The 26,569-nt window shown below is 45.5% G+C and overlaps 1 protein-coding gene across 3 annotated transcripts in view; it reads right to left on the reverse strand.

Moving 5' to 3' along the window:
• Positions 1-19,985: 19,985 nt before the first annotated feature.
• PLS3 (plastin 3) overlaps positions 19,986-26,569 on the reverse strand; it is a 93,417-nt gene continuing 86,833 nt past the window's right edge. For all 3 annotated transcript variants that reach the window (XM_072626436.1, XM_072626437.1, XM_072626435.1), the window contains 7 exons: positions 24,381-24,576; positions 23,570-23,648; positions 23,237-23,351; positions 22,954-23,087; positions 22,083-22,206; positions 21,829-21,953; positions 19,986-21,211 (listed from right to left, as the gene is read on the reverse strand). In XM_072626436.1, the coding sequence (XP_072482537.1) occupies positions 21,079-21,211; positions 21,829-21,953; positions 22,083-22,206; positions 22,954-23,087; positions 23,237-23,351; positions 23,570-23,648; positions 24,381-24,576 (906 nt within the window). In that variant the 3' untranslated portion in view covers positions 19,986-21,078. The remainder of the gene's footprint in view (positions 21,212-21,828; positions 21,954-22,082; positions 22,207-22,953; positions 23,088-23,236; positions 23,352-23,569; positions 23,649-24,380; positions 24,577-26,569) is intronic.

The raw sequence follows: 26,569 nt of genomic DNA on the forward strand, positions 1-26,569 counted from the left end.
GAAGTTCTAAAGATTAAGGTAAATGACAGAAAACACAAAAGTAAATGAATTCTTTAACTTGGGGGCCAGATAAAATCTTAGCTCAACCAAGAGAGAATTCACCCGGTGGGAAAGTCTTGTGAGTAGTCTCTGGGGACATGATGGAGGCTGACTTGTTCCTTAGTCTGCAACTTCAGGGGTTCCCGTTAGGCACTAGCAATGTTGAACTTTGCCTTTCTTGGCTGTCTCTCTCCCACTCCTTTCTCTCTCCAGGATTTCTGAGGTCTTTCTCCCTCACCTATGCCATATGTGTTGGTCACGTTTCCCTACACGTACACAGCGGCCAAGGCTTTACTTCAGGGAACTATCCAACCCACCAGAGGCAGCGTGTCACAATAAGGAGGCAAATTCTTTCTTTAGTCCTTAGAAAAAGGGAAATGGGGAGTCACCTGGGAATGTTCCCCAATTCATGCCCAGCATCAACAACACAAGGACCATTCAACAGTGACATAGTCAGTGAATGCTGAAATTCACCTCGTTGCTGGATGGGGAAAGAGTAGAAGATGTTGGAGGGAAGGAGGTGGTGGCCAGGTCTGTCAGGCTTAAGGAGGAATGTGAGCAAAAGCATAGAGGCAGGGAGGTACAGGAGTCATACAGGGGATGGCAAGTGGTTCAGTTTGGCTGGAAGGGATGGGATGGAGGAATATAATATAGACTATATAAAGAAAGGATGGCTCCCACTCCTGGGAGAGGCTAAAAAAAATGAGTTGGCAAAATGGGCAACAAGAAACATTATTTCAAGGGGTATTTGGTCATCAGGTATTACAGTGCCAACCATAGGGACTGCCGTAGTGATTTCCCTGGTAGAGGAAACTTTCACATGAGGAAACTTCCTCTCCCAATGTAATATAGTCTTAGAGAGTTGTCTAGAGTGTTGTGAGGTTATGTGACTTCATCAGGGTCACATAGCCACAGTGTGTCAGAAAGAGGACTTGAAAGTTACTAGCTCTTCCCGGTTTTGATGCCCCTGCCTGCTGTCTCCTCTGCCAATGAGAAGAATTTGCCAAATGGCCCTCATAAAAAGATTTGCAGTCAGCAAGTAGTTATTAAGCACCTACTACATGTGAAGCATTTTGTGAAGTAAAACAGCCCCTGCCTTCAAGGAGTTTACATTTTAAAGGAGAGAACCTATAAATGGCTATGTACATGTGAATTTACACAGAATCGCTGGAGGCAATCTGCCAGTGCAAAGGTGCAGAGGCAAGAGATGAGGAACAGCGAAGAAGAAGCCAGAGGAAGTAGGAAGGGACCAGTCAGGAAGTTAAAAAGTCCAAAGAGGATTTTGAACTTGAGGTCATAGAGGATCACTGGAGCCCAGCAAGCAGGAGAATGACTTAGTTAAACCTACCTTTGAGAAAATACTTGTGCTGCTCTATAACAGTGAGATGTGGAACCCTGCTGCCTCCAAAGAACTACCAATGTATATCCCACAGAGACACATAGTAGATATGAGTAGACCACAATATATAACCAATGAAGACTTCCAAAGAATGGCAGTAAATGAAGTCATCAAAGAATTATGATAGGAAGAAAAGATGGGCTGGCAGCTAGGTGGCTCAGTGGAGAGAACACTGGGCCTGGAGTCAGGAAGATCTGAATTTAAATTCAGCCTCAGACATTAGCTATGTGATCCTGGGCAAGTCAGTTAACTTCTCTGTGCCTTCATCTACTGGAGAAGGAAATGGCAAACCACTCTAGTACCCTTGCCAGGAAAACCCTGCGGACAAATATTGGCAAGCCATGACTGACAGGGTCACCAAGAGTCAGACATGACTGAATGACTGAGCAGAAACAACAAAAAGAAGTCAGAAAGGAATTAGGAAGAACATACGGGCTGGTCCCATGACAAGAGAAAAGACACCAAGCAGAGAACCAGAGGGCTCTATGGGTATGCTTGCAATGTCAAGGGAAAGTGAGGAAGTCTTCCAGAACAGTGGGTGGACCCCCGTGGTGAACTTTGAGGAAGCCATGCCAAGAGTAGGCCAGGATGGGCAGGCAGGTATGGGTCAGGCCCTCTGGCATGTGGGGGACTCTGAGGTCCATTTGAGTATTGAGTACATAAAAGGAAAATTAGGCATAAACCTACAGGATTAACAAATGAGTCCCTTCTTATCCCTGAGCCTCAAGTTCTCCCATTTCCAGACGACCCTGGACAAAATGACCTGAAATATCCCTTAGACTTGGAGTCAGGAAACTGATATGGGCTTGAAAATTAGAAAACTAATTAGAATTAGGATTAGAAAATGAATACCGCTACTTACAAGCTGTAGAGCTTTGGCCAGTCAGTTAGCTTCTTGGGTCATCATTTTTTTTCTCCTGTAAGACAAGCAACTGGACTAAAACGAAAACAATTTGAAGTTTTTATCAAGTACCTACTATGTGCTGAGCACTGTACTGAGTGCAGGGGTATGAATACAGAAACAGCTGGCTCCTGCTCTCAAAGTGTTTCAGGGGAGAGGAGTACCCAGGAGGGTCCAGAAAGTTACAGGTGTGCTGAGTGAGGCCAGAGGGAGTAGACTGGCATGCCCTTCCCAGTAATGGTGGCAGAGTAGATTTGATCACGGTTCATGAAGAAGATGGCCAGGGAGTAGGGAATGAAGCAGTCACCAGGCAGGATGTGGGGCCCCAGGGTGGAAGTTCTGAGGATGAAAGGGCCTAGTCTTTGGTCTGGGGACAAGGCAGTGACACCAAGAAGATGACCAAAGAGCTCATCCGGTGCTCAGGCCCTTCTAGCTCTGCACCAATGAGTTCTAAATCCTGTGACAAAAGGGACACAAAGGAGCAGATGATACATGGTTTATGTTGACATTCACTTATGCGCACAGAAATAGAGGGAAAGTATATTTAATTGGTTTTGTCACTATCCAAAGTTAAATGTAGAAGAAAGCCTAAAAAGACCCGATTTCATCTTCCCAGCTGCATCTTTGGAATGAAGGAGAAGACAAAGTGGAGGGGAGCCCTGGATTCGTGGGCCCCGGCATGCAGCAGGCTGTGTAACTCCCATTCGGCCCCCGGGGACACGAATGCTTATTTTCACTGATGGCAAAATGATTCTGTTCCAACCGAAAGGAAGTGAGGATCAATTGTAAGATTAGCTAACTAGTCAAAGTGCTGTCTGGAGAGTCTCAAATCACCCACGGAAAGTGAAACATCCCAAGAAAGCCATTGCTAGGCAATATCTTCCCTCTTCTGTGTTTCTAAGCACTGTGTACTGCCAGTGATTTCCTAGTGGGATTCAAGATGCTGAGAAAATAGAAATATTTGGCTAGGAATAGGAATGTCTATCCTTCAGGCTTCCTACAGCCACAGGACACATTGTTGCTGCCCTGAATATCAGACCCATCTGCCAGAGTCACCATCCCAAGGACCCCAATCGATCCTCAGAATCTTGCCCTAACTATGCCCTGGGAACTGACCATTCTCACTGAAGTTCCCAACATGGTTTTTGGCTTCTCATAGGAACAAGTCAGCCAACCTTCCTTCCTTCCTTCCTTCCTTCCTTCCTTCCTTCCTTCCTTCCTTCCTTCCTTCCTTCCTTCCTTCCTTCCTTCCTTCCTTCCTTCCTTCCTTCCTTCCTTGTCTTAACCAATTCAATAATACTACATGATCCTCTATCCTTGAATCCCTTGCCCCCTTCTCCTGTTTCTCTTCAAGCTTTCCCAAAAGGCCAAATGTGGGTTACCTCCACCCTCTGCTTGCACTCTGCTGAATGCTGCTGGAGGAAGTCACACAGCCTTGCTGGCTGAGCATGGTACAAATGGAAGGACTCTGTTTTCAACCAAGCCCTTATTTCTACACAGCGATCCTTTGATTTCTTTAGTCTCAGATCACCTCTCGATCTCCCTCCCCACAGAGGTGATTCCAAAGCTCTGCTTTCTTTAAGCCTCATGTGCTACTCCTTGTCTTCATTCTCAGCTGAGAACCTCATGCCCTTTACTTAGAAAATCAAGGTCATCTGGTATGAGATCTCCTTTCTCCCTTACTTCACACTTCCAAAGCTTTTGATTTCACCCCCAGCTTGCTTTTCTTCTGACAAATAAGTGGCTCCCCTTCTTATCAAGACCAACCCCTCTACTTGAACTCTTGATCCTTTCCCTTCCTGGAGATGTCAGGGATTATTATTCCTGGGCTTTCTCTCATCCTTTCTCTTCACTTCTCCATGGGCTCCCAGATCCTGACATCCCCTACCTAAAGCTATCCTCCTCTTTCCCTTTCACATTGAAATTCCCATGATCCATTTCCTTTCCTTCTACTCATTTTTCAACAGTCTCAGGGTGGTGGAGTCTCTTGCCCCAATAGAAAGGGATCTCTCCTCAGTTACAGGTGACGACTTAAATGATAATCCAGTGACCTTTTCTGGCTGATTGTCCTGTGATTCCTCAGCTTCTAGCCCTACATCCCCATCATCTTTCTCTCTTTTCTCTTGACTTTCTGCTCTGTCAGTTCTTCTTTCCTGTCTTGACCAGTGTGGTCCAGAGGAAGGAATGTTGGGTCTGGAATGAGAGGACACAGATTGCATGTTTGCCTCTAACACTGACTCACTGTGACCCTGGGCAATTCATTTAACCTCCCAGGTTCCAATTTCCTCATCTGTCAAAAAAAAAAAAAAGTTTCAGGGACTCGATGGCCGGTGAAGCCTTCCAGCTTCAAGTGATGTTCCTGAGATTCTTCCATTTCTAGCTTTAAGGTCCCTGTCACCATTCTCTCTTTTCTATTGACTTTTCTGCTTCTTTGCCAGCCTGCACATCCTCCCTCACGCTCCCTCTCATTAAGTGTAGCTGCCTCCCAAGTGGACCTGTGGCCTTTTGTCTTTATTTTTTCAACTTATTTTTCAATGAGCAAGCATTTGTTTTTCTCTCCCTCCCACCCCACCACACCCCTAATTTAAAAGAAAAAAAATTCTCAGAGCAAAATATGGAAAATCAATCTCTGTGTTGGCTCCGTCTCATTCTGCTCTTCTTATGGTCTTTTCTCTTCTCTCTCTTGGCAGTTTCATCAGTGCACCTGGCTTCAATGATCATGTCCACGTAGAAGATGGTTCCTAATTCTGTATAACCATCTCTCACCATTCCTCTGAACTAAAGTCCTGTATTCCCAACTACATGTTGGACATGGGTACCCCTAAGCTTCATTGCCATCTCAGGCTCATGTCCAAAGCAGACCTCATCATCTTTTCCCTGAGCCCACCCCTCCTCTGAACTGTTCTGTTTTTTCTTGCTCACCCCCCCCCCCCAGTCTGCCAGTTCACAACCTCAGAGTCATCCTCACCTCTTCCCTCTCTTTCAGCCCCCTCCCCCATAGCCAATAAGAACTCAGTCTTGTTGTCTCTACCTCCAAAACATCTCTTCTCTCCACTCCCACCACCACCACCCCAGTTCAGACCCTCATCACTGCTTTCCTGGACTATGGTACTAGGCTCTTAACTGATCTTCCTACTTCTCATCTCTTATCTCTCTAGTCAATTATCCACACAACTGTCCAAATCCGATCTAACCTTATCTCTTCCTCATTTTACAATGTTCAGTAGCTCCCTGGGATAAAATGCCTCTAGAATAAAATGCAAATTCCTCAGCTAGGCATTTCAAGTCTTTCCAGATTTACTTCCCATTACTTCCCATCAGGTACTTGGGACCTTCCTCACTTTGTCTCTGAATTTAACCTTCGTCCCCTCCTCTTTGTACAGCTCTCTCCCTTCCCCTCTGCTTCTCAGTATCCCAAACTTACTTCAAAGGCTCAGCTCGCATATAGCCTTCGATATGCATAGCCCTGCTTAATAATTGCTTTATCTGGCTGTCTGTATCTATCTGTATCCAAGCCTGTCTGCAGCTTTTCCTGATCAGCCCTCCTCTCGGGAGCTCTCTTCCTTCCTCCCATCATCTTTTCTTTACTTCTCCATGTACCTGTCACCTCCCCCCACAAAATGAAAAGTCTTTAAAGGGAACTGCTTTGCAGCTTTGCCTTTGCATCTGAGCATCCCAAACAGTTCCTTGCATACAGCAGGTGCTTAATAATTCTATGTTGGATTAAATTAAACTGAAATCGCTCAAAGGATCTGTCTATTCGCTAGGAAAAACACATACAACTACATGGACTTCTTTCGATAGATGCTTTGCAAACGCTTGTTCACTTTGAATGGCATTCACTGGTATGAAAACTTCCAATAATTAACTCATTTCAGTCCATTTCAACGAGCAGTTCCTAGTGCCTGTTTTAGGCTAGGTGTGGAGACCATCAGACATGGACGACTCAGCCTTTGCCCTCAAGGAGCCTAAATTCTTCTAGGAAGGAGAAACGCAACAACGAGTTCCCCAACCTGCCCAAATGATGAGAAAGGAAAATTTCCAAGGCTTCAAAAATGATTCCATGCTCTGTTGTTTTCCCACTGATGCCTCTGAAAACCATCAGCCTAACTCTCAAAGTCTATTTGCAAGCATTCAAAAAGACTCCGAGTTCTAAACCCTGCTCAGAATTCAAATACAAAGCAAATACAGATGTAGTTGACAAAGTAGACGGGACCTGCCCACCCCTACTTTTTGGGCAGGGTCTGATTGTTGACAAGAACCCTACAGAGTCCCCTCACTCCAGAATCCTTCCTCCTATGGTCTTTTGGCTTCCTTGCAGAACAGCTGGAAATCTTGATGCCACAGAGTTTCCTAAAACCACCTGCCCACCCTGCCCAAAGGAGTAATAACCACGTTTTTAATGATAAAGCAGATGTTGCTTTACATTAATGCTGATGTTCTTTTATAGCCTTGTAGATGTAATAATTACAACTTTCATCTGCATCCTTGGGCTTTGGGACATGTATATTACAAAGTCCAACAGTTCCATTACAGGTATTTTTCTATTATAGAAGATATTCTTAGAGGAAGATGGAGAAATAATGGACTCAAGGTGCAGAAAGAGACATGCACTTTTGGATATGACCATGAAGTAGATTTTTTTTTTTGCCTGACTATACTTACTTGTTACAAAGAGTGGGTTTTTTTTTTTTCTGTTTTTTACTCGGGGGAGGGTGGCAGGGAGTAAAGTGATGCTGAAAAAAAGAAAGCCATTAAAGTATTTTTAAATACACGGAAGAGAACAGAAAACGTTCAGAAGGAAGCACAGATAAGTAGGACAGTTTTGAAAGTAATGCATGAAATTTATTCTGAACCTTTTTTTAAAGCAAGTGGTATGAAAGGGAAGGCCATTGTTTCACGTGTAGATGGAAATGCTCATTTTTATTTTGTGTGTGTGTGTGAGTTCAGATTAAAAAGTAAAATAAAAAAAACCCTTTTGGCTCAAAGAAATGCCAAGCCTTACACTTGCTAACTGGACAGACCTGAGCAAATCACATAAACTGTCGGTCTTTTGCTTAGCTCCCTACTACTAAGACACAGGAAGGTTATGACTGACCTCAACACAGGCAATTTTTATCTTAAAAGTTCCTCACATTGAAGGAATTGGAGATAATTCGTGAGTGGGTGAGTAGATACATTTTAGTAAGAAAAAGTACTAGAGGGGATACAGAGGGCACTGAAATAATGTCAAGATGGAAAAAATGAATAACTTTTTAAAATAGATATCTGTGTAATGGGGGATACTACCTACTACACAGCACTGTGTCTCTTTTGTTTAACCTGCTTCTGATTTTTAAAGTGAATATTTGAAACTGAAGATATATTACCATGGTTCACAGGAATAAAATGATTAAACTCCTTATGAAAATTAATCAGTATTTTAAATGTAGCATTGGCCATGAAGTGGGAGTACAGGGAAGGGGAGACTCCCTTTTACAGGAAGCCTGAAATCTCAGAAAATCCAAGTTTCTTAAGATGATCCAGACACACTAACCAGATGCAAAACGAGTGAAAGGGGTAGGTGTAAAGCAGGATATTTCATATTTCAGCCTAAGTGTGTGAAATGTAGGAGAAAAATATGATGGTAGCTGGTAGATGAATAGAAGAAACCTAAGAGTGATTCAGAAAAACCATGTACTGGCTATTTTCATAACAATCTGTTGGGGGAAGGGAGCACATTTGCCATAGGACTAAATAAAATCATCGTCATTCCTCAAAGGGCCATCATCTTGTCGCGGCGGCCTGTGTAGCCCACAATTAAGGACAGGGCTGGAATCTGATCAGTTTCACTGAATACACCCCTCTCCCACTCCAGGGAAGACAGCTCTGGAGCCAAGGCCCCTCATAGACAAGGGAGCCACTGTGGTTCTGCTACACTTTTCAGCTGCCCTGGCCTTCTATCCTAGCAGCTACTTTGGTGCTACTTTGAGGGTTCACCCTTGGGACAGCTACCCAGCATGCTGGGGGCAGGGCCAGACGGAAATCAAGAGTTCACTGATGCTTTTTTTCAGTTTTGGTGGAAAGGTGAGTCTCACACTGACCCACTGGACACAAGCAACATGGTTTTTTTTTTTTGTTTTTTCAATTTAAAAAATAATTTAGTAAAAACTTTGTATTGACTCTCAGTACTACTACTGAGATTTCCTTTGTAACTATCTACATGGCCACTGGGTGGCGCCACAGTGCACACTGGGGTAGAAAGACTCCTCTTCCTGAATTCAAATGTGGCCTCGGACACTCATTAGCTGTGTGACCCTAGGCAAGTCACTTCACCCTGTTTGCCTCAGTTTCCTCATCTGTAAAATGAGCTGGAGCAGGAAATGGCAAACCACTCCAGGATCTTGCCATGAAAACTGGGTGACAAAGAGTCAGACACAACTGAAAAGTGACATCACATCTCAACTATCTACATTTAAATTAATTTCAACCTGGAAATATCCTAAGTTTTCAGTTCCTACAACAGGATTCTTTGTCAATCAATTGACAAGCATTTATAAAGCTCCTACTATGTGCCAGGCACAGTTAGGCACTGGAGATACAAAGATAAAGATGAAATTGTAGCTTATGTTTCAGGGGAGGAAAAATGTAGTCATATAGGTAAAGAGAAAATATATGCATATATTTAAAAGAAGATATGAGGTCAGGGGGAGGTACTCAAAACTGGAGCACATCAGAGGTTGGGAGGGAATGTACTCCAGGCAGGGGGGACGGTGTGTTCAAAAGCACAGTGACAGGACATGTTGTCGGAAAAGGGAATGGAAAGCAGGCCTTTGGGGGTCAAAGCCATATCTTGTGAAGATGAATAATGAGTAATTAGCCTGGACAAGTAGGTCAAAATCAGGTCAGGAAGGGCCTTATAAAGAAACCAAGCAGAAGAGTTTGAATTTTGTTCTCAGGGCAGTAGGGAGCCAAGTGAAGCTTCTTAAGCAGGGAAGTGACTTGGTTAGTTGTCTTTCAGGACTATCGATTGAGCAGATGTGTGTGGAAGGTCCATTAGAGATGACAGGTTCGGAAGGGTTGGCTTGGGGGAGAAGGGGAAAGGGAACCGGGACTGGGTGGGGAGCCCCCAAGTCTGTGCTGCTGGCTTAGGGAGTGAGATGGTGCCCTCAGGAAAGGAAGTTCATAAACTAAAAGATGAAATAAAGTGAGTGAAGAAACCTCAGGTTGTATTTACTGCAGGAGAGGAGGAAAAACCAGAACTTGAAAGAGAACGAATTGTTTTGGACGGGCTGCCTTTGAAAGTCTCTGAAAATGCCGATGTTTTATTAAACAGTTAGCACTGAACCCCAACACGATCAACCGCCCTTGCCTAGTAACCACCTCTCATTTCATTCACTGCAACATTTAGGATGCTACTTTTTTTCCTCGCTCCCTTTAGGCTCCCACAGGGATTCCTCGTGCGCCTTTTCTGCCTCATCGGTGGGCCTGGGCCATGCGGACTGTTCTTTGCGTGATTTCCTCCTTTTTCTTTGAAATTGTAACTTTTCTGTTTCAGGGGCTCATACTTTAAAAATATTTTCATATTTATTCACTCAAGTTTTTCTCATCCTGAATTTTTTTCAAAGAAAGGATTAACTTTTCCATTTTTACTTCGTTTTCAATTTTGATCCTTTAAATCCTTTTTTAAAAGATTGTCTTGTGTCAGGTTTCATATAAGCCTCTCCTGTCGATGGGCCCGTCTCTTAGCTTCAGAATTATTCTCAATGCCAAATGTCTATTTTTGGGTGCAGCTCATTACTAAATTAAGGCTGTGTTGATGGAATAATATAAACGTGTGATTGATTTTGACTTATTGGGTGTTGTTGCCAATTGCTAGTATATTCATATAGTTAGTGTCAGTGACTTCCTATATCTGCGTGCTCTAATCGGCACACTTGCTAGGCACTGATCCTTTTAAACCTTGTCTCCTAGTGTTCCCATGTGATACTGGAGGTCTAGTAGCAGGATCTAGTAACACTGTGGGGTTTTGAAATACTTTCACCACAGAGTAGTCAGTGTCCTGACCCCATGGGGGTGATGGAACAAAAGGTGATGCTTATTGTGGGTAACAAGACCCACTGGGACTTCAGATCCTCAGGGTGGAGACAGAGAGTAGGAATAAAGCTAGTCTAAGAACACTGAAAAGAAATATGGTCGAGTTGAAGGACTACAAAGTAAGTAATAGGAAGGTCAGGTTTGGGGGACCATCCAGGAATGACCCAGTTCATTGGATAATTCAAAAATATCGAAAATAGGGACAAAAGAGAGCACTGGGAATCCATCTCTGCCCAACCCCCCCCCCCCCCCAGGCAAGAGAGCTTAATTAGCAAAGGAGAATTTGCTGGCAGCGTGAAAGGAGGGGCTTTTTTAAATCAGTAAGAGCAGCCTCACCTGGCCTTAAAGTGAATGGTAGGCCTGTGTGGCAGAAAGAGAAACCTGGCAGAAGGCAGGCAGGGTGGCGGCTAACTAGTTCCTCTTTCCTGGCAGACCGCTGCCAAGACCCTCACCTGAATGGATAGTATGTGGACTGGGTGAGCATCAGGTCTGTTAAAGGGGAGCAAGTCCCTGAGTTCTGTTACCCAAGGGAAGTGGCCAAACTCTGCTCTGGAATATGTGCAGGCAGAAGACAGCCAAAGTGGCTCTGGGAGTCTGGCATTGCTACTGCATTGAAGCTCAGCAATGGTACTTGGCCCGAAGGGGAACCACCCTCCCCATTTGTGGTATGGGTAGACAACCTTTTCTTGAGACTGGTGGGGGAAAGAGTGGTACAACCTGAGAAAGTAGATGTGATTACCATGGCCCAGGCTGCAAAAGGGCTCCAAGAAAGGTCCAAAGGACTGACTCCAAGGATCAGCAAATGATTTGTGCTTTAAAAAACCAGCCCTCCAACTCTCTCTGGAATGGGTGCCTTCTCCAGTATGGGTCATGGAAGCCCATCGAGAAAACTCCCCTGTCCCTCCCCCCAGAGTTCAAGGCAGGAGCCCAGAGAATGGAAGCGTCCAGACTTGCCAAGTTTCTGAAACTTATTTGGCCTAGCCCCCCCCACCCCCCTTCAAAAAAAAAAATAATACTACTCAATGCCCCTTGGAAATTTACTTTCTTTAACTCTCAGGTCTTTTTGAAATCTGCGTCTCCAGAGGCTACTACCATACCCCGCCAGGCGTTCCAGCACCCCCCACTGTGGGAATCTGTGCTAAAGCCTGACACACAGCAGGACTCAACCAAGGGAGGAAAACCTGGTGGTGGTGTCAACAGGATGGACCATCCCTGGAGGGTCTGCGGGACTGGAACCATCTGCAACCTGAACGTAACTCCCAAGGTAAGACCCAATCAGCACCTCACTCATTGTCCTCATACTCCTAGGTCTGAACTACGTGTTAGTCTTTGATCCTCTCCTCCAATTACTTTACCCGTTCCCCTGTGGTCTGACATTGACATTTCTTCTGGACCCTTGCAATTACAAAGAATGCTGCTCTGAAAGTGTTCGAACAGATTTCTGGCATCTCGTTTGCGATGAGACTTGCCAGGTATATTCTCCTCAATGCAATTATTTGGTCAAAGGATAAGATCATATTGGTCATTTTTACTGCCTAGTGTCGAATTGTTCTACAAAAATGTTCTGCAAATTTGCAGTGTCATCAGCAATGAACCTCTCCCCGCCCCCAACCTGCCGGCATGGACTTGTTTGACTTTTAATGATTCTTTTTGTCAGTTTTCCGGATCTGTGAAGTGGTGCCTCGAAGGTGTCTTCATTTGGTCTCTTTAATTGTTGGTGAGATTGAGCGTTTTTTCAAGTCATTATTAATGACTTGTGTTTTCTCTCTTGAAAATTGTTCCCAAATCCTTTGATTAGCTGTCTTATGTCACTGTGATCGTACTAATCCCCTGTAGATTTTTGGAGTCAAAACTTTTGTCTAATATTTTGACAAGCAACTTTAGAGGAAATTAATAAAAAAGCCAACAGTCTCAGTATAGTAGTAGGATGAAACCTAAATCCATAGTCAACTATTGTGTGTTAACAAAACCTAAAAGGAAGAGAAACATATCATTTAAAGTAGCCGTAAAATGCATAAAATACCTTGAAATGAGTCTGCCGCTGTACATTCAGCATCTATGTAGCACTTCTCAGAAATTCAGGAAGACTTAGAGCTTCAGTGTTCATGGTTGGACCATACAAGGATAATGAAAGTGAGCAGACCACCTCCAAATTGCTAGTAATCTATTCCCTATGTTGTGCACAGAGGGGGAACTCAGAAGCAAAGGGAGTGGGATGGGGGGGATACAGAACTGTCCCAAAGTGGATAAGTGGTGAATTCCCCATTCCTGGCTGGACAATCATTTGTGGGGTATATTGTAGAGGGGATTCCTTAGAGCTATAGGTTGTACTAAAGGACTTCTGAGATGCCTCAGTTTCCTCATCTGTAAAATGGGGATAATAATAGCAGGATTGTTGGGAGCATCAAATGAGATATTTGCAAAGTATTTGACAAACTTTAAAGCATTATATAAATGTTAGTTCTTATTTTTAACATTATTGTACCTTTTAACTCTCAGTTTTGTAATTATGTGGCCTGGGAGCCGGGAGACCTGGATTGGGCTAGATGCCAATAGTGAATGAAGACGTGATCTCTCCCACCCAGGTCAGACATTCTCTAATTTCAGATTTGACCTTTGATCAGAATCACCCCTTGCAAGGCCTGACTTTACAAACCGGAAATACTCTGAAGCAAACAGGCAGTTTTTCCATGTGGGCCCAGATGGAAGCTAGGAAAGGAGGCAGAGACAGAATGTGCCAGGCCAGGGAAGGGAGTGTTTGAGCAGTAAGAACAATTGGGCTATTGAAAAGTTTGGATGTCATGGAATGTACTTCCCAGTCCAGGGTTTCCTGAAATGAAGGCACTCAGTTTCCCAGAGATGTGGCAGGTGCGCCACCTCATGGTAATGAAAGGATACAGCAGGAAGGATGGTGAGAAAGAGCCATGGACCCACTGCAAAATGTTATGCGGGTCCACATAGCTTGGGTGTCCAGGGTTGGCACATGTATACACATGTATACACAATGTGCACTCAGACACAAATGTACACTCACACGTATACACATGCACACACATACTTACACGCGCATGGTCACTTGTGCATGAGCAGTCACACATGCGCACCTGTGCATGCCCACACATGCATGGACACTCACGCATGGGCACTCGTGCATGCCCACATGTGCATGAGCGCTCATGCATACCCACACATGCATCTGCACACATGCATGGGCACTCTTGCATGCCCACACATGCATCGGCACACATGCATGGGAACTCTTGCATACCCACACATGCATGGGCACTCGTGCATGCCCACATGGGCATGGGCACACATGCATGGGCGCTCTTGCATACCCACATGTGCATGAGCACTCTTGCATACCTGCACATGCATGGGCACTCGTGCATGGGCACTCATGCATGCCCACACCTGCATGGGCACTCGTGCATACCCACGCGTGCATGGGCACACATGCATGGGCACTCGTGCATGCCCACATGTGCATGAGCAATCTTGCATACCCACATGTGCATGGGCACTCATGCATACCCACACATGCATCGGCACACATGCATGGGCACTCTTGCATACCCACTTGTATGCGCACCTGTGCATGCCCACACATGCATGGGCACTCACGCATGGGCACTCGTGCATGCCCACATGTGCATGAGCGCTCATGCATACCCACACATGCATCGGCACACATGCATGGGCACTCTTGCATGCCCACACATGCATCGGCACACATGCATGGGAACTCTTGCATACCCACACATGCATGGGCACTCATGCATACCCACACATGCATGGGCACTCGTGCATACCCACATGTGCATGAGCACTCTTGCATACCTGCACATGCATGGGCACTCGTGCATGGGCACTCATGCATGCCCACACCTGCATGGGCACTCGTGCATACCCACGCGTGCATGGGCACACATGCATGGGCACTCGTGCATGCCCACATGTGCATGAGCAATCTTGCATACCCACATGTGCATGGGCACTCATGCATACCCACACATGCATCGGCACACATGCATGGGCACTCTTGCATACCCACTTGTGCATGGGCACTCACACACTCGTGTAAAATGACTGAAAATGGTGCTATGACATAGGGCCACCCTGTCACTTATTCCCCTCCTTGCCATCCACCCCACACACAGACTGACATCTCTCTGCCTTCACCTGTAATCCTACCTGATGTGGCTCCAACCCCAGGGTTCACTTTCTCTCATGTCTCTTAGACTGAGCTTTAGCTGGAAAACCTCAGGTGTGTAGCATCTGTGAATCAAGTTTGTCTATTTCCCCTCCTGGGCCTATAAAGTGTGATTTCCATTTTCTAAAAATCATGCATGCCTTTTTGGTTTTGCTGAGTACCCTGGTTGAGATCCCAGGCTGTTTCATTTTAATAGCATGGAATGATATCTGATGTTCAGTCAGTCATGTCTGATGCTTTGTGACCCCTCAGACTCAATAATCCCAGCAATATCTGAAGGCCACCTGTAGATGTGCTCAGTCACTCTCGTCACTAAGTTCTATTCTTTTCATCAGTTTCCTTTGTATTTAGATTGAAATGTCGATTGACACTGCTCATCCTTGCCACAAGATGGCGCCATTGGCCCTCATCTTCTAAATCCCAACTCCACCCCCCTCACTTGCAGCCCCAGGCCAGCCAGGCATGCTCAAAACACTTCCAAGGACGAGCTTCTGAACCCAATTAAGACATTCCAAATTGAAACCATGATCTTGGCAATCATTTCTCTGTTTGCTCTTCTAAACTCGTTCATGGAAGGCAAGTCTTTGAATGCAATTTTCAGCCCCTGGAATTTTCAGTGTTTCTTTCTTTCTCTGATGTTTTATGAGACTAAAATGGATCCTGAAGAAATATCCACCCTGTTCAAAAAAACTACATGCAGAAGCAGGGGATGGAATGGTGGGCACAGGGGCAGGAAGACCTGGGGTCAAATGTCATTTAATTGGTGGATACCCACAGCAAATCATTTCATAAGATCATAGCCTCATCGAATTTAGACCTGGGAGGGACCTTCACTGGCCTTAATTTACAGATGAGGAGACTGAGGCCATCTATGAAATGGGAATAAGAATACTGAGAGCTGTTGTGAGGATCAAATAAGTGTGGAAAGTATCACTTTGTGAATGGCTTTGGTGTTTTTGTTTTGAAGTACGGGTAGGAGGTAGACCCTGAGGCTTTGGGTGTAGTGGGATGCATGCTAAGGAAAAGGTGACTTTTAAATCCGGAATTCTGTGTTTCCCGGGGCCATTCCCAAGTCCTTCCTCATCTAGTTTGATGTTTTGTAGCTAGCTTACCAAATACCTCTAAGGGTCACTCCACAGGAAATGTGACCAGCCTCGGAGGAGGGCCAAAGCAAATCTGGGCTGCCCAGGAAATGGCAGACGGGAAGAACTTGGGCGGTGTGGCTCAGGGACCTGCCTGGAGGGAGGGGCAGCACCCGGCACAGCAGACAAAGAACTCGGGCCTGGCTCAGGAAACCAGAAGCCAGACATATTAAAAACACACATGTGGTGTTTGGAGATGGAAATGAAAACTGAACACTCATATTTGTTGGGTGCACCAAGAGGCAACAGACAAAGGCTGTAAACATGATTTACTGTGCTCATATTTTGCTTCAACTGGGCTCATCAAAGGAGCTTTCCAACTGCCACCAGTCCCACCCTTCAGCCCCTTTCAGATGGGGTTGGCCCTGTTAGCCTGAGTCTGGCCCATCTGGATGGGGGGGTGGGAAGGAGCATTCCCTCAGTGCTGCTGATGTGAGTCGGGGCCAAATGAAAGTGGAAGCTGACTGGAAAGCAAGGATTCCAAGGGTGTGGGAAGCCATTAACGCACCCTAGGGGACAGAACCAAAATTAGGTAGAACAGTGATGGATAAATGATAAAAGGTAAGGAGGAAAATGCTGAATCATATCCGGGATGGTAGGTGTTAGAGCCTCCAAGGAATGGTCAGCATCAGAATTGGAGGCAGGCATTTAGGGTTAGGGTTGAGAGCAGAGTCCAAGGTGGAATCCAAGGCTCGGAAACACCACTGACTCTAAATCTCCCTCATTTTACAAATGGGGAAACTGAGACCTGGGGTCACGCAAAATGAGTATTAAAGCAAAGGCCCTAGCTCTGGCCTGCTGACTCTAGGCAGACTGAGTCTTTGTTTCATTTGGGAAAAGGAATCACCCAAGACAGTTATCCAGTCAATGCTGGAAGACCTCCAGTGCTCAGCATAATGCCTGGCCCACAATAGGAGCTTAAAAAATATTTGTTGATTGGCCTTGACTATTTCGGCCTGTTAGGAATTGGAGGAGATAAGGGCGACAAGCTCCAAAGTCAGGTGGACCCCCAAATCTAGGGGCAGTTAATCACAAAGGCCCCTGGAGTCTCAGAGGCATCTTTTGAGAGGGAAACCCATGAGAACAATCCACACATTAGGAATGGTCTTAGCCATTGCTAGGAACCCTTCCCAGAAATCTTTCATCCTCTGGTTGAATTTGGAGAGAAGTTAGACATTAAGATTCTTGGGAAGGAAGTAGCTGAGCTCGAATCCATAAGCAAGTCTGTAATCTTGGTAGTTAGAACAAGTTAGAATAAAAGGAAATGTGTGAAAAACAAAAGCCATCAATGGTGACATTCTGCAGTCTAGGAAAAGGAGAGGAGAGCCCCTGAAGGCCCGTCATCCATCTTCCTCTCTGCAGACTTCCTTCCTTGGAGATCATGTTCATTCAGGTCTCTTCTGCATTCACCTCTGGGCACATGACTCACTCCCAAATCTCTGTGCCCAGCCCTTGTCTCCCAGGCTTGATATTTTGGAAGTATCCTGGACTCTTCCCTCTTCCCCATTCTCCAAATTCACTCCATTGTCGATTCAGTCAATTGTGCTTCCTCATGTCCCCTCATCGGTGCTTACACTGCCCCCAACTGGCTTTGGTCCCTCATCATTCAGTAGGACTACTGTGGTAGGCTGCTAACTGACCTCTACCTCATGCACAAGATGCACCATGTCAGTCCCCTGCCCATCCAGAAGCTTCAGTGGATCCCTATTACCTGGAGGATAAGAGAAATTTCTCAACCCTGATTTAAGGCCCTCCATAATCTGATTTCACCCAGGGAGGTGAGCAGCCTCCTTACCTATTTCTTCCTTTCTAACCTATTTTACACAGAGAGAAAAATGGAAAATACAGCTTTGAATCTTTCTTCCATCTAGATGTGTATGATACACACACACACATATATATACACAATATATGTATATATCTACATATATGTATACATGTGAATACATTTATTTCTATTTCTATATAGTTACCAGGTTCCCAGACTGTCTTTTGCCTCTTTTTGCATCCCCAGTGCTTGGCACAGTGCCCAGGATAGGAGGCACTTAATATGTTTGCTGATGGACTGGGCGTAATGAACACGTGTGTTGTGGAATCAGACTTGAGTGACTGAATGATCTCAGTCACAGCCTTACCTTCCTGAGTTTTGGCTTCCTCGTTTGTAAAAACAGGACGATGTTTTATACTCCTCATCTTCCAAGGTTGTTGTGAGCACCTTGAGAGGGCTCCAGCAATGTGGATGGTTATTAGATTATTCAAATCCCGCTACTGCTTATCTGTATGACCTTAAGCTAGTCCCTTCTCATGGAGCCTCAGTTTCCTTCTCTGGGGAATAAAACTTGGATTAGATGGTCTCTAGCATTCTGTGGTCATTATTATTATCACATGATCTGAACTTTGTTTCAATGTGTTTACTTTGTAATAAGTCAATATCATCGCAGTACTGCCCTCCACCATATTGTAATTCATAGGTTGGGTTGGAGCCAAATACAAAATGAGCAGCCTGAATTCTGTATTTCATGTCTTTATTCCCCACTAGGGCTGATTCGCTCCTTGGACTCAGATATGGTTAGGGGATGTTGAGGCTGGAAAAAAATTGTGGATGGGGAAAGGATTTGGTAACTGCCATGTGGGAGAGAGGTCAGACCCTCCTGGGCTCCAGAGGGCAAGGAGCAGTGATTGGGGTATGGGGGTGGGGGAGGGCTGCAGGGATGGAGCAGAGTTGCATGTGTTCTACTCTTTCCTGATGGAATGGAAACTCTCTGAGGGCAAGCATCTGTCTTTGTATCCTCTGCTTGCCATATAGACGTTTGTTGATTGATACTGATCAAAGCTACTGAAAGGCTGATGTAGACTTGGCAAAGGGAAACTCCTCCAAAGTGTCAGTACGGATGCCTGCCTTGGGTGGTACCAGGTACTCTGTTGCCTCCAGGAAACTTCCAGGAAATGCTGGAGGGCTATGCTGGGGCTGGGGTATGGACTTTTGTTTAGCTGTACAGTGAATGAGCTGAGACACTGCTCCCTTCTGCCAGAGATTTGGGATTCTTTCACCTACTCTCCATTTTGGTTGACTTGTTCCCCATTCTGCAGCCTCCGAGATATGCTGCCTTCTGCCTCTGGTGAGACCTGGAACATACTTCTTTCTCAACTCTGCCTATAGGACCCCTTTTCTTGTTTCAAGGCTTAGTCCAGGTACCACCACCTCCATGAACTCACCTCTGATTGCTACCCCCTGGAAAACCTTTGACATGAGCCCTCTCCTTTGCCTCATCCTTGTCTGTGTATGTAAGGCAATACCCCCAGATCAGCTCCTTTTGGGATTCCCTAGCACCCAACTGTTAAGTAAATGGATTTCATTTCAGAGTGAGAATTTATCTGCTTCTTTGCCACTCCCCAGGACAGGATGCTGATGTGAATATCTGGTTTTGCAATTATATTTATTTTCAGTGATTAAATGAGCATCATGACACAGAACAACATGGGGCATTTACCTCAGCTTGACCATACTTGCATGAGCTGACTACTGAGGTTCTGGGGCACTCAGGTAGCTTAGTGGATAGAAAACAAGATTTGGAGTCGGAAAACAAGATTCAGATCTGGCTCCAGATATCTTCTAGTGGTGTAACTCTGGGCAAGTCACTTAATTCTACCTCAGTTTCCTCATCTATAAAATAGGGATAATAGCACTTACTTCACAGGGTTGTTATGACGATGAAATGCGTTAACGTTCCTAAAGGGCTTTGCAAAACTTAACAGGCTATATAAACGCTAACTATTGGTATGATAATGTTGATATTAGCCACATAAGGCTTTCACAGTTCTGTGGTACCTTGAAAGTACTACTCTGTGGGACTGACGAGGTCCTATATTCTCCTCTCATAGGGATGTTTGTTTATAGCAGGGGGTCCCAAGACCAGTGGGCCTCTGGGCTCTGGTATCGTACAAAGATGGCAGGGCAGCTTGCCTTAACAGGTCAGCAGCTGCTACCACCGGTCAGCCATTGCGAGTTCCCAGAGACCAATTGTTCCGTTCAGAAGATCTTAGGAAAGAGGAGCAGTCACGTTGGTGAGAAAGGCTCAGAAAATGCGGAGGAAGTTGCTGTTGGCCTTCATCCAGCCAGCCCCCAAGTTGGTGAGAAGGGATCAGGAAACCAGTCAGAAAAGCAGGTGGAGAAAGAACCAAATGTCGTGAAATCAAACGCGCAGAAGAGACCAGTTTGTACTTAAATGTTTTTTACTTGAACTAATATTTGCCACCCAATTACATCACTTTTAATAGCTTAGAATAACAATATGATCTTGCAAATAGAGCAAACAGCTTGCCAAAGCAAGAGTACATTAAGACTTCTGGGTACATTATCTTCCTTCTTTGGTGATCACTGCTCCTCGTTTGCCGTGTAGACAGTGTATTTATCTTGAGAATCGGCACACTGGCTCTACCCCCTACTTGACTCAAGCTGTTCATAGTACTCCCTCCCCTGAAAAAGAATTCTATTCAACATTTTCAAATGAAAAAAAAAGTAGAAGACTTAGATCAAACGCTTCACAAAATGGATTCGTGAAGTTCAGTTTGTGGCAACACCTGCTAGTTGTCTACACTGGAAAAGCAGATGAAAGGTTACGATATATTCCCCACTCTCTAAAGGATGGATTCTACCTTGAAGATGCTTCTTTAAAGGGGCAGAAAGTGGGGAAAGGTAGCAGAGACTGCTGCTGTCTTGTTTATAAAAGAACCAGAACTTTTGGATGTACAAAAAAAAAGCACCGTGTAGAAAGCATACTCTAAAAGATCTTAGGAAACAAGAGTCTTATGAAATCTTCCATCACTTTCTGCCAAGCAACTTCAAGTCTACAAAAACAAGCCCCGCGTGTCCCGAGTTGTACTATGCAAGTAGAACAAAACTGTTCGATAAAATGTGAAATTATTGTCCAGTAGGATCCATACCAATCAATCAGAGAAAACCCAAGAGGTGGAATTCCTAAAGGGAAAATGGAGAAATACCCTATCATAATTGGGAACCTCTAGCCTCGAAGGGGAGAGAGTCAAATTGTTTGGCTACGAATACATTTTGTGTGCACTTGACAAATGACACTTTCACTGTGTGTGGGAAAGAGCAGTTGTTTGTATCATAACTCCTCTCCCTGAGAACTCTGATACTAGTCTTGCAAAGCAAAACTTAAAGTCCTTTAAAGGTCAACAGTTCATAAGCCAACAGCATTTCATCCTGGAAATAGCTGATCTGGGAGTCATGCAGGGATGGGGTAGGGGGAGGAGGCAAGGGTTTCTGTTTGCATGAGGACTGACTTTCTTACACCCTCTTCATTCCTCTGCCCATCAAGCAGGCAAATACTGTCATAACCATCTTAGGTTTCACTTCCACAAGGTCTTCAGGAAGAGCATAGACCCTGGCCCCAATTTTCCTGGCCATCGACACGGCATACCTGTATTTCAAGGAAACAAAAAGGGGATCAAGTCAGTCAATAGGCAAAGGCTAAAAATCGTTTCTGCCCGGAGATAGGTAGATAGATATCAAGTGTGTACACGTGATCATATGAGAAGAAAGGGCACTACAAAGTAGGAAGCATCGGGAAAAGCTTCCTGGAAGAGAGAGAACAGGAGCTAGGGAGGGGAGAGCCTGTGGAAAAAGGCATGGGGGCTGGCATCTACCTATAGCTTAAAGCCAGAGGTGCTTAACCAGAGGCTCATTGGTCCTCCAGAACTCCATGGCCACATCCCAGGGGGTCCATGAACTTGTCTTCACTAACCTCTTAATTAAAATTGAGCATTTTCTTCAATTATCTAAAGCCCTCATTTGGAGCAGGTTGAGAACTTTGGACTTACAGCTTTCCAAAGGCTTTGCATGTCTTATCTCCTTTGATTGGCTAAGTGGCATCTCGATTTTTACTGGTTAGTAAGCTGAGAATCAAAGAGATGCAGTGATTCGAGAAGTCACGGCTCTCCAAAGTCCCACTGCCTTGCAGCAGTTATGCAGGTTAGCATTTAGACGGTGGGGACAGAAAAGAACAAAGAATGTGCCCAGGCTGGTAGTGCTGCTCACTTTGCATTGTTGTGCCTGTCCTCTTCAGTCAGACTCCCGCTCTTCACTAAGTCGTAGTTAACACATCCCGGCTGGATGGCGTCAATTAAATCCACAACTGCCAAACTTGAGCTGATGGTCTTGTCCTAGTACAAACGGATCCAAAAAGCAAGTCAGAATGGACTGCCTCAAAGCCTGTGTGGAGGGGACGGGACTGGACAGGGCCGGCCGCTGGAAGGGGGCCACCGGCCAAAGATGCTGGCATGTTGGCTTACTTTAAAGCTCTGGATAGAGGTTGATTTCCCAGCTTCCCCTAGTGTTCTGTTCACCCAATTGACGATGATGTCATCATTGGCTTTCTGGCCATCTCCAAGATCTTCCAGGACATTCAGTGTGTATCTGTAGGAGGAGAGGGCATGAGGGCATGGAAGGGCTCAGAGGGAAATGTCTACTTTCCATTTTTTTTCTTTCCTGAGCTTTGGGCAAGTTGGCAACCCTCTCCAACAACAGTGAAGTCCAGCCATGACCTCCTGGAGAAGTCCTGGTTCTGCCCATCACAATCTGTATGACCTTGGGGAAGGCATTTCCCTTCTCTAGGCCTTAGTTTGCTTATCTGTAAAATGGGGGAAAGGGATGCAGGGAAAGAACACTGATCTCTGAGGTCTTGTCTTTTCCAGCTTCAGGGTTGTGCAGCTAGTAATGAGTAGAGGTCATCTGTGAACCTAGTTCTCCCTGACATCATGCCCAACATTAAGAATGTGGCAGGTGGGCAGCTTTCCTTTCCCTAGAAGGAGCAAGAAGGGCATGGGCCAAGGTGAAGGCATGGTGGGACCTTGGTATCATTTTATCAATTCCCTCCATTTTCAAATGGGGCCATCATGACCGATAAACTATTTCACTGTCAATGGGCTAGCTTCTGTTCCCAAATGAGCTTTCAGGCCATATTCCTGGTCTAATGTATAAAAGGAGGAGCAGTTCCAATTCTGCCAGAGAGCCAACATGGCATCATTTCCCACCACTCATCACTTAGCCTCTTTCTTAAAACCAATGTATGAAATCTCTGAGCAGTCCAATCAGTGCCCATCACCGTGGCCCATGACGATTAATTCCCAAAGACCTTTCCAGCCCAAGCTGGTTGCTACTCACCTCCTCATAAGCTGCCAGACCAGAGCTAGTGTCAGAGTGGGGTTGCCATCATTCAGATCCTGCCCACCAATGCCAACCAGGGAGAATTTGGCAGGGTGCTTCCCCAAGTCCACAGCGTAGTTGCAGTTTTCTAGCTGTATATAGACAACACACACACACACACGCACACGCACACACACATATATCTTGTGAGGAATTCCAAAAGAAACATCAACTACAACAGCCAAAGTTCAGAAGACAGGCAGAACCCTGAAGGGCAGCCCAGCCCAGCTAGGACAGCTACCTTTTTCATGTTGGCACCAAGCTTGGGGTACGGAGGCTTGTTAACTTTGTTCCAGTCAACAGGGACTTTGATCCTTTCATACAATTGTAAGATGACCAGAGCATCCTGCAGGTCACTAAACAGAAAGGGAGAGACTGAGTCAGTGCTTTCAGAGAGTCCTCTTGGGGTGCTGGCTGTAGGAGACAGTGCTGTGCGGAGGATGGGGTTGGCATTAAAAGGTACCATTCCAATGTGAATTTCCAGAACTCACTGTGGTCCTGCTTACTAGAGACACTTGTCATTTGAAAAAGGAAAGAACTATCAAATCCCCTCCACTCTGCCAGGCAGACTTACCCATACAGATGGTTTACATGAGGGTTAACACCAAGAGAATTCATCCAGTTACGAAAGGTTCTTTCTTCTCGGGTTTCTCCTGTTGAAAATTGACTTTATAAATATTTCCAAAGAGTAAGCATTTCAGACCATGGAACCACATCAGTCCCCCCAAATCCAGAAATCAGCTCACTGCTCCAAACAAATGGTCTTGGGTAATCAATTTAACGTTAGGAACATACTTGGCTAATTCATATCCTCAATAAGGAAGAACAGAAAAGCCCAAGAGGGAGTCACTGTGAAGTCCCCACGATTTGGGAGGATCTTCCCCTCCCTTTCCTCCGGGTTGGGCTTTCACAGAACAGCTGTATATGCTGGAACTCCACCAGGAAAGTGGAGCTTCACTACGGTGTGGCTGTGACTGGCAGGCTGGTGAAAACCTTGTCTTAAAGATCTTTCAAATCTCTCGGCCACTTCAGTAATTCAGTGTCTTGGAGATCACAAGGGGGCAAGGGAATAAGTATTTATGCAGTGCAATGTGCTGGGCCCTGCCTAAGTACTTTACCAGTATGATCTCATTTGATCCTCACAATAACCCTGGCAGGTAGGTGCTGTTACTCTCCCATTTTACAGTTGGGAAACTGAGGCAGAAAGGGGCTAAAGTGACTTGTCCAGGGTCACATAGATTAAGTCTTCCTGTGCACAGTGGCGCCCCCTAGCTGCCTCTGCTGTGTAACATTCGATTTGGCCTGGGAAAACACCAGTCCACTCTAGCACCAACTTCTCAGTGACGATGGCAGTACTCAACAAGCAGGATTTGGGGGACACAAACCTTCTAGCAGTGTCCAATCGATGTCCTGGTTCTCAGGCTTGGTGAGCGCTGGGTACTTGTTGAACAGGTTTGCCACAAAAGCCAAGTTCAGCTTGGGGTTTCCACTGACCACATCGGCAGGGGTGACAAACTGGCGGCATCCCAGTCTGTCAGCCTGTTGGAGCATGTACTCAGCCCTCTTCAGGTCATCCTTTTCCTGGGAAAGGTAAGCAAAGGCCCCCAAAGGACTGAACTGAACACATGCTGAGGCCCTGGTACTGGCCAGCAGTACAGAAACTGGACACAGGGCTGTCCTCATAGAACCCTGGCTTAGTGCAGGGGGCAGGACACTAGTTGTGGAGGCTAGAAGACTTAGATTTAAATCCTCTCCTGACAGGTCAGGCTCAAAAAAGATAGATAATGAATGTTATTACATGTTATTACATACATTACATTGTATGTTATTACATGCAAAAACTTGGTGTGTGTCCTTCGTTCATTGCCAAAGAAGACCATGCCATCAGGGAAATGATGACATGACTTGCACTTGACTTTGTTTTGAGTGAGGGAGGGCTGTGCAGGTCACCAGCCTCACTTGTCCTCCTGAGTCATCTGAATCCAGTGACCAGATATTCATCAAGATGACCCAGGATGCATTGGGAGATCTTGGGCCCTTTAGGCCAAAGCCTATTCCATACTCACTTAGGGTGAGGTATAATGCCCATTCATTGAATAAACCCGTTTAAGAAGTAGCCAGGGCATGGCCCTTTTAGTGAGGTCAGGAAAAAGAGGTCAGGCTGGGAGGGAAAAAGTTTAGAGCCCAAAAGAAATCCCCACTGTGGCTCTCCCTAAAGAAGGGGAGGAATCAGGCTGGGATGCCTATAATGTCATGGGTCTAAGATATTCCCACCATCAAGGCCAGTCGGCAGCACCTTCTCTATAACTTACTATTACTAGAGCACCAAGATCAGAGACAGACTCGAACCCAGGGTTTCCTGACCCCGAGGCCCACTCTGTATTGCTCAATAACTGATGTATTCCCATTAGGTCAATTTGGATCTCAAAACTCTAATGATAAAAGTCCCAGACAAACCCTTACAAGAGAACCAAGATATAAAAGGCATCATGGACAGAACAAAATCAATATGGCTGGAAAAGCGAGTGTGTGCAGGGGAATAATATATATTAGCAGCCTGGAAAAAAGTGACTGCCGCTGACTTTTTTGAAGGACTTTTGACACCAAAGTGTTTGTATTTGATCCTAGGGCCATGGGGAGTTTCGGAAGAGTTCTGGAACAGGAGAGAGGGCCACAGATGGGCAGTATCCCAGAAGTATCTGAAGAACATACTAGGGCCAGGGAAGGCCGGAGCCATTAGAGGTAAGTGGTGCTGTACTCTTGGGCCCCTGGGCAAGCAGAACCCCAGAGATGAAGAAAACGTCCCCAAACTCCCTTCAAAACCAAGCCACACTGATACACACAGACCACGAAAGGCAGTATGTGAAGTCTAAACTATTCAGTGTCCAGGCTGCCAAAGAGTTCAGAAGACAGAATTCACTATTCCCTAGGCCATGATGCAGAGAAGTGGGCCCATGGAAGAGGGATGGAAGGAATGTGTGCAGGGAGCAGTAAGGAGGAGAGGCAGGCAGGAGCATGCACTGGGGAATAACAGGGGATCAAGTGATAAGAGGTCAGGTGGAGCCAACAACCTTGCTGGGACTTGAATTTTTTGTGGGTGGGGAGTCACTGAGAGTAACATGGACAAAGGAAGAGGAGGCTGGCAGCCTCCATGGATAGGGTGGGCTCGTTTCCCGAGGCTGTGGGTACTTTTTCCTCTTTAACTATAAACACTAAAATAGTTCAGTTTGATGTGCTTTTCAGAACTGTGATAACGACTTAAAACAACTCCACGGAACCCCATGTAAAGGGTTGGTCCCCTTTGTCTCTCTGAGTCAGTGCTGGGTGACTGGGCTGCTTTTGGTACTGAAGGAGAAAAGTGAATCTGACCAGTGAGGAAATGAGCCCCAGCTGGGAGAAAAGTGATTCACTCAGGGTCACACAGTCAATCACCAGCAAAGCCAGGACAGTGTCTAAGACAGGCTTGGCCCTGCAGGCTCCTCCCTCTTCCTTGATAAATAAAGCAGCACTAAAGGTTTCCAACGTTAAAAACAAAGCCGACAGGTGTTGACCATGCAGCGTTTTAGCATTGTCC

The sequence above is a fragment of the Notamacropus eugenii genome, chromosome X (assembly GCF_028372415.1).
Source record: "Notamacropus eugenii isolate mMacEug1 chromosome X, mMacEug1.pri_v2, whole genome shotgun sequence".
Classification (NCBI taxonomy): domain Eukaryota; kingdom Metazoa; phylum Chordata; class Mammalia; order Diprotodontia; family Macropodidae; genus Notamacropus; species Notamacropus eugenii.